The following is a 10,785-nucleotide window of genomic DNA, read 5'->3' on the forward strand; positions in this document are numbered from 1 at the left end:
TGTTGACCGTGTCCTTTGCTTTACAGAAGCTTTTCAGTTTCAGGAGGTCCCATTTATTAATTGTTTTTCTCAGTGTCTGTGCTACTGGGGTTACATTTAGGAAGTGGTTCCCTTTGCCAATGCATTCAAGTGTACTTCCCACTTTCTCTTCTATGAGGTTCAGTGTGGCTGACTTTATGTTGAGGTCTTTGATCCATTTGGACTTGAATTTTGTGCATGGTGATAGATATGGGTCTATTTTCATTCTTCTACATGTTGATATCCAGTTATACCAGCACCACTTGTTAAATATGCTTTATTTTTTTTATTTGATATTTTTTGCTTCTTTACCAAAGATCAGGTGTTCGAAGATTGATACCTGGGTCTTCTATTCAGTTCCATTGGTCCTCCTGTCCTTATGCCAATACCAGGCTGTTTTCAGTACTGTAGTTCTGTAGTAGAGCTTGAAGTCAGGGATTGTGATGCCTCCAGAAGTTCTTTTATTGTACAGTATTGTTTTGGCTATCCTGGGTTTTTTTGCTTTTCCATATGAAGTTGAGTACCATTCTTTTGAGGTCTTTGAAGAATTTTGCTGGGTATTGCATTGAATCTGTAACTCTTATTTTTTAAATTGGATTTTGATTTGTTTGTGTGCATGTGTGTTAGAGGGCAAGCTGCTGGAGTCTTTCCTACTGTGTGGGTGCCAAAGATCAAGCCCAGGTTGTCATGGGTTTCCCTGCCGAGCTATTTTGTCAACTCTTTTTTATTTTGTTTTGTTCTATTTTATTCTTGATGCAGGTCTCACTGTGTAGTACTGGTTGGCCTGGGACTCAGTGTGTAGGCCAGGCCTGCCTCTGCCTCTTAAGTGCTACTATTAAAGGTGTCTACCTTATTTTTATTTATCTATCTATCTATCTATCTATCTATCTATCTATCTATCTATCTATTTATTTATTTTTGGTTTTTCAAAACAGGGTTTCTCTGTAGTTATGGAGCCTGTCCTGGAACTCACTGTGTAGACCAGGCTTGCTTCGAACTCACAGAGATCCACCCGCCTCTGCCTCCTGAGTGCTAGGATTAAAGACATGCACCACCACCGCCCAGCTTTTTATTTTTTTAATGAGAAGGAGAATTCATGGTTCTTAGTTTGCTAACTAAGAATGATCTTCTTAAATTTGTGATCTTCTAGCCTCTACCTTCCAATGCGCAGATGATAGGACCGCATCAGGGCCAGCTCCTCCCTCTCTGTTCTTATTTTTTAGTGGTAGTTTTTTTTTTTTTAAAAAAAAAGATTTACTTATTTATTATGTGTATGATGCTCTGACTGCATGTCTGCCTGAAGGCCAGAAGAGGGCGCCAGATGGTTGTGAGCCACATGTGGGTGCTGGGATTTGAAACAAGACTTTTGGAAGAACAGCCAGTGCCGTTAACTTCTGCGCTGTCTCTCTAGCCCCTTTAATGATGTTTTTAATGTAGCCCAGGTTGGCCTCAAACTTGTGATCCTCCTGCCTCAGCCTCTTGAGTGTGTGGCACCATGCCCAGCTCAAAAATGCAACTACTTTCTTCTAAGGCAAACATTAAAGAGATTTTCAAATAGTTAACACAATACTATTCTTTTTATTAGTGCTGTTATTAGGAGAAATATATTTTATAGGGGGCTGGAGAGATGGCTCAGAGGTTAGGAGCGCTGCCTGTTCTTCCAGAGGTCCTGAGTTCAATTCCCAGCAACCACATGGTGGCTCTATAATGAGATCTAGTGCCCTTTTCTGGTCTGGTGGCATACATGCAGACAGAACACTGTATACATAATAAATAAAAAAAAAGAAAGAAATATATTTTATAAAAGGTATATTCTTTTTCATATGCTTGGCTATCAACAAATTATTTTAAATGAATTAATAGACATTAAATTTTATTTATACTTCTAGAATAGTAAATATAGCTGTAACTCACATAAATAGAAGTTCTTTGAGATCTTCAAGGAGGCATAGGGACCCTGACTCTGAAAAGTTCTTGGTTCTTCCTGGCCATGGCGAGCCGATTGACTGTGCTGAGTGGTGGGCATGGCAGCGCCCGCCTGTAATCAGCACTCAGGCAGGTGAACTCTGCTGAGTTTAAGGCCAGCCAGGACTACACAAAGAAACCCTGTCTGGGGGGTGGGGTTGTGCTAAGGAAGCTGCTGGGAATTTAATTGCTAAGTGAGACATTTTTATTCAGATTTGTGTGTAAGAGCAACATCTGAATGTTTCTAAGTATCTCTTTTTCCCCAGAGTGGACGTGACCTCTCCATCCGGTCCAGTGGCAGCCGGCACATGAAGAAGCAGACGTTTGTTGTACACGCAGGGACAGACACAAATGGAGATATCTTCTTCATGGAAGTGAGTTTCACACAAGAAACTCCTAAACCAATGCTAGGCTTTGTTTCCTATTTCATCTAATTTATCCTCACAATCCGTTTATGATTAATTTATCAAGTTATTATGCAAATAATTGAGTAACTAGGTGTTTTCTCACCATTTCTTTTATCAGTATTGGATATGTGACATAATTGCATTGCTGTGAATAGGAGTTATTTTGCTGAAGAAATTTAATTTCTGCCTGTCGGACATCTAGACCCTTTGGTGATCACATCTCCTTGAACACTGACACATTTCTCGATTGTTTGTATTTCATATAAGCTATTAGCCCAGTAGAGATGCTTAATTTCAGATTCAACACCTTGACAAGAATATCTTCTAACTATGTATTTACTTATTGTGACTTCATAGGTTCACCTCTGTGTTTATAGGGTTCATTTATGTCTCCTTTTAAGTGTGTGCATGGGGTGTTTATGACGCAGGGTCTCACTGTAGCTGCACTGTGTATGTGTGTGATGTTGCTGCTAGCCCTCAGCTCTGAGAAACAGCTAGCCAAGTTCTGATATCCACGGGGATATCCTGCTTCCTCCCCAGCTACACTGACATACGCACTCCAGCTTCAGAACAAGAGCCGTGTGTCCCCTACACTTCTGCCTCGGGCGCCTGAGTAAGTGGTGCCGTTTACTATAGTAAGAGATGGAAGGAGCGCCAGCCCAGGAGGCGCTGAGGTCTGGTTTGTTTGAGCAGTGTTTCAGGTCCTGTATCTGCGATGACGAGAAAAAGAGTGAGCGGGAGCAGGGCAGAGAGGGCTTGGATAGAGGAAGAATCAAAGAGCATCAGTATGTTCATAGTAGTTGTGTACAGTGGTTGATTTGTTGCTTGTGTGTGAATGTGTGTGCCGCCACATGTGTATGAAGATCAGGAGATAACTTTGTAGAGTTGGTTCTCTCTTATTCCATATTTACGTGGGTTTGGGGGACTCAAGCTCTGTTACTTGCTGAGGCATCTCACTTCTCCTAATTATTATATTTTATTATTTATTATTATATTTAATTATTTAATTATTATATTTTCATATTATAACTAGATTGTCAAAGCAACTAACTGGGTTCTTTCTGAGTACAAGTGCTCTATTGTTGAGCTACATCCCCAGACCTGGCTTTGATACATATTAAGAATTTTATGCATGCCGGGCAGTGGTGGTGCACACCTTTAATCCCAGCACTCGGGAGGCAGAGGCAGGCGGATCTCTGTGAGTCTGGAACTACAAAAGCTAGTTCCAGGACAGGCTCTAAACCTACAGTGAAACCCTGTCTCAAAAAACCAAAAAAAAAAAAAAAAAGAATTTTGTGCATATTGTGCCAGGCATGGTGGCGCACTCCTTTAATCCCAGCACTTGGAAGGCAGAAGCAGGATGAGCTCTGTGAGTTTGCAGCCAACCTGGTCTACATAGCAAATTCTAGAACAGCCAGGGGTACATAGAGTAAGACACTATCTCAAAAACAAAACAAAACAAAATGAAATTGATGGATTTCGTGTGTTTGTTTTTTGAGACAGGATTTCTCTGTGTAGCTTTGGAGCCTGTTCTGGAACTCTCTTTGTAGACCAGACTGGCCCCGAACTCACAGAGATCCACCTGTCTCTGCCTCCCCAGTGCTGGGATTAAAGGTGTGCACCACCACCACCTGGCAAAATTTATGGATATTAATACATTTAATAGTGTAGTTATTACTGGCAATGAGCTCTTCTTACTGTTAAAGAGATACCAACAGAAAAGCTGGCTCAACATGAGGTAATTAGGTATTGTAGAGCTAGGATCTCAGCTCAAGCATTCTGACCTTAAATCTGCTCTTACCCAGCATGCCACAGTGTCACTACAATTACTGAAGCTATGAGGATGGTTGAGCTCACCTGGAGGGATTGTTGAACAAGAAAAGTATAAAAGCTGAGTGGTGGTGGTGCACACCTTTAATCCCAGCACTCGGGAGGCAGAAGCAGGCAGAGCTCTGTGAGTTCAAGGCCAGCCTGGTCTACAAGAGGCAGGCTCCAGGACAGGCTCCAAAGCTACTGAGAAACCCTATCTTGAAAAAAACAAAAAGCATACAAAGGGGACCTTGATTCTTAACGCTTATCATTCCTAACTGAGTAATTTTATATAATAACCGTTGTTCACGTGTCACTTATGTGATTGTGAAAGTAAGTACTTTATAGGAGTAGAGAAGAGCTAAGAGTCGAAAATTTGTTGGCTCCAACTTTTTCTCCTTGGTTAAGCCTGCCCTGTGATTGTAAGATGGAGGCAGGAGATACACTCTGAACCCTTGGTCTAGAGAGCAAATAGGAGGTGACACTAACTGATGGGAACGTGCCTCTTTGTACGCAGGCTTCATTCAAATATTCCGTTTCTGCCGATAATACTGTCCTCTCCCTGTAGGGCACACGTAGCGTGGCCCGGGACTGGAAACTCTCAGAGCCCAGAACCACTGATCTGTACTGTACATTTTCCAGGTGTGTGATGACTGTCTGGTGCTACGTAGTAACATTGGCACAGTTTATGAGCGCTGGTGGTATGAGAAGCTCATCAACATGACCTACTGTCCCAAGACCAAGGTCCTGTGTTTGTGGCGTAGAAATGGCTCTGAGACCCAGCTCAACAAGTTCTATACTAAGAAGGTACGCGGGTCTCTGTTTGAGATGGGGATCAAATGGACGTTTAGTACTAAGTGCTGAGTTTCTCACTGGAAAGTTAAAATTCAAAAATCCACAACTAGAGCCATACTTTAGCCTCCAGCTCTCATGTGGAGTAGCTTACGCTGGCCCTGAGTCCTGGCATTGACCTCAGCCTTGGGTAGCAGTAGCCTAGAGCAGGGAACATGGAACCCTGGAAGGGCTCCTCTCACAGGCCGCCACTCCCTGTGCTGCAGTGTCGCGAGCTGTACTACTGTGTGAAGGACAGCATGGAGCGTGCCGCAGCCCGGCAACAAAGCATCAAACCCGGTGAGAAGCAGTTGGCCCCCCACAGTACCCTCTCCTGATCACAGAGACCAGCTTAGGAAGCTGGGCTGTGGGACTCTCCATTTTGCCAGTTAGCTGACACCTTCCCCCTTACCACAGGGCCTGAACTAGGTGGTGAGTTCCCTGTGCAGGACATGAAGACTGGAGAGGGCGGCTTGCTTCAAGTCACCCTGGAAGGGATCAACCTCAAGTTCATGCACAACCAGGTAGGTACAAGCAACAGAACAAGGCTCCTGGCCCCAGTGTTTGGCCTATAATAAGATCAGTTTCCAGACTCTCGGTGCTCTCCCAGTGAGCAAGGGAGTGCCGTGGGCCAGAGAGAAACCAAAGGGGAGGGCACAGTGACCTGGGTGAGACCACCAGGCTCTGAGCAGGTGCAGCAGGGAGCTTGTGTTGGGAACCAGGAAAAACAGTGAGACTTGGTGGCTTGCTGCCCATCTACTCCCCACAGTGTGAGTGGGAGCGTCTCACTTGGCCCCTCTTGCGTGTCTCTGCCTTCCTGTATTCCCAGGGTGTGCTTTGCTTGGTGGTTTTGCTTTGAGAGACTAGACTGGCTGATGTCCTGTGTACTTCTGGTGTGCCTGGACCGTGTGTCTGTGTGTCTGTGTGTCTTTCCTTCTACTGGTTCTTGTCCTTTCTCTTCCTCTGGATGTCCCACTCTGCCCTGCTCCACAGGCCTCATGCCCTTCCTTTGATGGGGAGTGCTTCAGGATCTTTTGTCCTTATGTGATTCCACCCTAGGAGCTGACGTTTCTTTCTCCTCTTGGTCTTCTAACACAGTGCTACTTTTTCTCTCAGTGGACATTCCTTAAGCTAATTCCCTCTGAGGCCAGCGCATCATCCCAGGTCCGTTCCCGGCTCTGACTCCTCACACAAGTGCCTTTCCTCCCATTCCCTAATGTTCCCAAGGCTCTGAACTAGGTCCCACTATGATATCCTGAAGCCCCTGGCCAAGCAGCAAAAACTCGGGGGAGGTGAATATCTGACTTCTAGGTAGCTTTGTCCTTTCTTGCCAGTTTAGCTGGGAAGTTTGGATGTGACACGAAATAACTAAATGACTGCCCCGATAGCCTGTCCTTCTGTCAGTGTATTTCCAACCCGGGACCCAGGGTGGCAGCATACACAGAAAGATCGTAGGGGTAGTTAGTGCCTTTGTCCTTTTTGGACCATCAAGGTGCTAGAGAGGTGGCTTCTTATCCCACTTTAGTGCTCTCCCCTGCCCCCGCCCCTGCAAAAGAGAAGATGAACTCTTAGACACCCAGATACCCTGCCCACCTCCTTGTCCAGTCCTCGGTGTTCTCCATCCAGCTGCACACCATGTCCAAACTGCCCTTGCTGGAAGGCTAACATCCTACAGAGAAGGATAGTGAAGGCTGACTTCTGGGTCTGACTCCGTGTCTGAATTGATAACGGAACAATGACTTGTGGGCATATCTTCTGCCATACAGCAGACAGCTGGGTGACCAGGGCTTTTGCCTTCCCAGTGTGATTGTGCAACTTGGAATAGCAGATGGGAAAAATACAGACTTGGAGTCAGAATGTCCTTGGATCCGAGGCCCAGCTTTACTCATGAGAAGATCAATGTTCTGGTCCTGTTGCTTTCCCATCTGTAAGATGGAGAGAATACTATAGACTGTACCAGGTAGATAAAAATGTGTAAAATGCCCAGTTAGTGCTCAGCACATGGTAGCTGTTGTTACTGCATACTTCTTGGGAGGTCCTGGATCCCGTGTCAAGGAAGATAAGATCACCTCCTACCCTAAGGACAGTCTGAAGGGAGCTTTGCACCCGTGCCAGCCCTCTGCGCCGGAGGAGGATGTATGGAAGGGTAGAGACTTGAAGGGCCGAGTTGCAGATCCCTGGGACACCGTGTCCTATGAGTACTGCCCTGGGGAGAGGGTATGGGAAGGTAGCCCAGGCCAGCAGAGGGGCCTTTGGGTTGGGTTTGACCATTAAAACTAATGCCTTCGTTTCTCTCCCATGCTTTCTCCTCCGGCCAGGAGCGGAAGGTACTTGCCCTTTCTGCTTTCTTCGCTCCTTAGCGCTTTTGATTGTGTGTGTGTGAATTCTTATGTCCTCCCTTTGGGAACTAGGTTTCCTCTGGGGTGAGGGGCTGTAGCTGGGAGAGTGGGCTCTATGGGACAGGGGTGGAGCCTTGGGGCCTTACGCGCCCTCCTCCCTCCCTCTCTTGCAGGTTTTCATAGAGCTGAATCACATTAAAAAGTGCAATACAGTTCGAGGCGTCTTTGTCCTGGAAGAATTTGGTAATTACACTATTTTGCTCTTAGGTCTGGACTCACATGGCAGTAACTCAAACCTTGGAGCTCCAGAGGAGGGACTAGGGGATGAAAGCCTCTGCGGAGAGGTCAGAAGGGGCAGGAGTGACAGGCAAGAAAGGGAAGGATGAAGACAGGATAGCCAGTGATCCCTGAAGAGCAGGGAGCCTTGGACAGGTTGAGTCTAGGGTGGCAGTGTGTAGTTCCCCTACCCTGGTTTGGCCAGCCAGTGGTCAGAAAGTTCTGGGCACAGCAGACGGGATCCTTGAGCTCTGCCATGTCCGTGTGGCCTGCTACCGTCTCTAACAGCCTCCCTGGCACTGCTCTGGGTTCCACCTGGCCTCTGCTCCAGAGGAGGGCGTGAGGCACCACAGGCAGACTCAGCTGAGGCCAGAGAAGCCTAGCGGGCCTCAGAGGCAGAAGGGGCAGGTGCACCTGGAAGCGGGAACCAGCCCCCCAAACAGGCACTGAGGAGTGGTCTAGTAGGGTCTCGCCCTGGGGCTTGAGTTCCTGCTGTGTCTGTGCTTCATTCTTTTGTGCCCTCATCGCTGCTATGAAAACCTTCGTTCTCCAGCAGGTAAAGTGACCTCGGCTCGTGCTGCCTTTCCCCAGGCCCCAGCCTTGGGCCCTGTAGGGGGTAGGTGGGCTCCTCCAACCAACCTAGCTGCTTCCATGGCCAGTGGTCTCCCCCCATCTCCCACCCTCTTCCTCCCCAGTGTCCCTCCCCCTCGTGCTGGCTCACTGTTCTGAGTTCTCTTCACTGTGCACCCTTCTCTCTTTTGCCAGAGAGATACTTGGGGAACTCTTCCAGCTCAGGAGAATGATCTGGGGCTTCTTACTCTGCCTTTGATGAGTGTATTTCATGCTAACACTGGGTTCCGGGGATTCTACCTCCCAGGGTCAGAAGAAGGTGTGGCCAACTCTCATTCTACATCCCCCCCATGGGGGTGCCATGCCATCCTCTCAGTTTCACAAGCTGGACCTGGGGGACCCTAATCCTTCCTCTGGCCGGGCATAGCCCCTGCATGACTGGGATGGGGTGACTCCTAATCTTGCATTCTGGGCTGTGAACATGTGTGTTTGCCTGATGCTCCCATCCATCACCTTCACCTGGGTGCTGTACTCGCCTGTCTCTCCTGCTCAGTGTGTCTGCTCCAGAGCCCCTGACGCTCTCCCTCACACGGGCAGGCTCAAGATCCTCCTGCCTCACAGGGAAGGACACTTCCAAGTCTGATGATGGGTTTAATATTCTGTTACCTCCTACAACCTTGTGACCCTCTGTGTGGGGTTGTGGGAGGGAATGATATTTATCATGACTAGATTTGTGGGCTCTGGTGACAAGGACGAGTTCATGGGCATCTCAGCAAGGTGAGGCACAGGCTAGAGACCACTCTCCTCCCTTCTGCAGCTACTCAACAGCCTGGACAGTGGCTGTGACCAGGCTGAGAATGGTCAGCCCTTCTACCTTGGGCACCCAGAGAAGTGTGTAGATCCCACCTGTCAAGGAAAGAGTCACAGCAGACCTCAGATGCCTATTTGAGGAGTCTGCCTGGACAGGGTGGCCTCTGTGGAGGACACAGGGAAGGGGAGCCCAGTGCTGCTGGGCGAGGCCGCCTGCGGGAGGATGACGCTGTTGCTCTTAGTTTTGAACTTTCTGTTTTGTCTCTTGCCCGTCCGGTTTTAGTTCCTGAAATTAAAGAAGTGGTGAGCCACAAGTACAAGACGCCGATGGTGAGTGCTGCCCAGCGTAGGCCGCGCGCGATGGTGCGGAATCTCAGTGTGACTGATCTGCCTGGTCTTCTGTGCCCTGCAGGCCCACGAGATCTGCTACTCTGTGTTGTGTCTCTTCTCGTATGTGGCTGCAGTTCGTAGCAGTGAAGAAGACCTCCGAACCCCACCTCGGCCTGTCTCTAGCTGATAGGGGTTCCACAGCTGGCCCAGCCCACAGGTCGCCCTCACTCTTGCTGTTCCCCAGCACTGAAGCTGCTGTGGTGGAGAAGGGGATGTGTGTATTCTCTGCAAGCTCCTCCCACAGTTCAGCTGGTTTTGTGTGATGTCTGAAGTGTGTCTTTGTGTCTGTCCATCCCATTCCCTTCTCTTCCTCCAGCACCAGACTAGCGTACTGTCCCCTCAGGGCTCCAGAGAGTGTGTGTCTGGGGGGCCACTGTGAGCCCACCAGGAAGTGTTCTTGAGATGTTTGTTCTGTGATTTCACGTCCTTAGACCCTCCAGTTTAGGGATCTTCTCTCCATCTTCTGTGATGTGACACTGTAGGGTATAGGGCACAGTTCCTTGGGGTCAGCTTTCCTGACTGAGGGTTGGGCAGGAGGAAAGGATTTGAGGGAAGCCGGTGTGAACGGCAGCCTTCCTGCTTCCTCACACGATTCCTAAACTGTGGCCACAGGTCATGTTGCTGCCTGCCCCGACCCCATCGGTGACATGGTGTTCCTGGACTGACCGCCATGTGCGGAGCTGGGATCTTTGCAGTGATCTTCCTGGCCTTTGGCACAAGATGACAGAGGGGTGAGGGTGATGGTCTGCCTAAGAGCCAAGTCGAGTCCAGCATGCGTGTCTGTCTGCAGGCAGTGTGTCCTGGCTTTAGGCTAGGAGGAGGACATGGACTGGACAGGAGATGAATGTAAATATTTCAGCTCTGCGTTATTTATAGAACGTGTACAGCCGTGTGATGTGAAGTAAATGTCTTTAACTCTGCTCTCGCTCCCCGGCTGCCTTGCATTAAATGAGACCTCCTCTCAGCTCAGGCCTAAGGAAGGCTGTCCCTAGCTCACCCACATCTAGGCTCAGGCATCCTGAGGCCCTGTTTCTTTCTGGCCTTCCTAGGATGCCAGAGAGGGACACCTACCACATGAGGGTTGTAAAGGTCTGGGGTGCTCTGGCCACTGTCACAGAAAAACGCAGGTGTGTTGTGATATGACCCGGGACTCCTATAGACCCAGGACTCTGTGCTCCGGCCAAGTGTGTATTTTATGTTGAGCAGAACTCAAAGTCGTAGCCCAGGTCCACCCTCCATGGGCTGTCTATGCCATGGGAAACCTTGGTACTCTGTGGGCAGAAGACCCACCACGCCACCGTGACACTCCTAAGACCTGCTGGTCACCAGATTTATAAGGAAACTTGATCTCTGCGGAGGAAGACAACGAA

The 10,785-nt window shown here is 48.4% G+C and overlaps 1 protein-coding gene across 50 annotated transcripts in view; it reads left to right on the forward strand.

Annotated features, from left to right (window-relative positions):
* Positions 1-10,335, forward strand: part of Madd (MAP kinase activating death domain) — a 42,361-nt gene extending 32,026 nt beyond the window's left edge. For 31 of the 50 annotated variants that reach the window (XM_048428236.3, XM_048428242.3, XM_048428237.3 and 28 more), the window contains 7 exons: positions 2,250-2,357; positions 4,842-5,006; positions 5,258-5,330; positions 5,448-5,554; positions 7,543-7,612; positions 9,309-9,355; positions 9,438-10,335. In XM_048428236.3, the coding sequence (XP_048284193.3) occupies positions 2,250-2,357; positions 4,842-5,006; positions 5,258-5,330; positions 5,448-5,554; positions 7,543-7,612; positions 9,309-9,355; positions 9,438-9,542 (675 nt within the window). In that variant the 3' untranslated portion in view covers positions 9,543-10,335. The remainder of the gene's footprint in view (positions 1-2,249; positions 2,358-4,841; positions 5,007-5,257; positions 5,331-5,447; positions 5,555-7,542; positions 7,613-9,308; positions 9,356-9,437) is intronic. The other 19 variants (XM_048428255.3, XM_048428258.3, XM_048428266.3 and 16 more) reach the window with 1 other exon arrangement.
* Positions 10,336-10,785: the final 450 nt, after the last annotated feature.

The sequence above is a fragment of the Myodes glareolus genome, chromosome 10 (genome assembly GCF_982192425.1).
Source record: "Myodes glareolus chromosome 10, mMyoGla1.1, whole genome shotgun sequence".
Lineage (NCBI taxonomy): Eukaryota > Metazoa > Chordata > Mammalia > Rodentia > Cricetidae > Myodes > Myodes glareolus.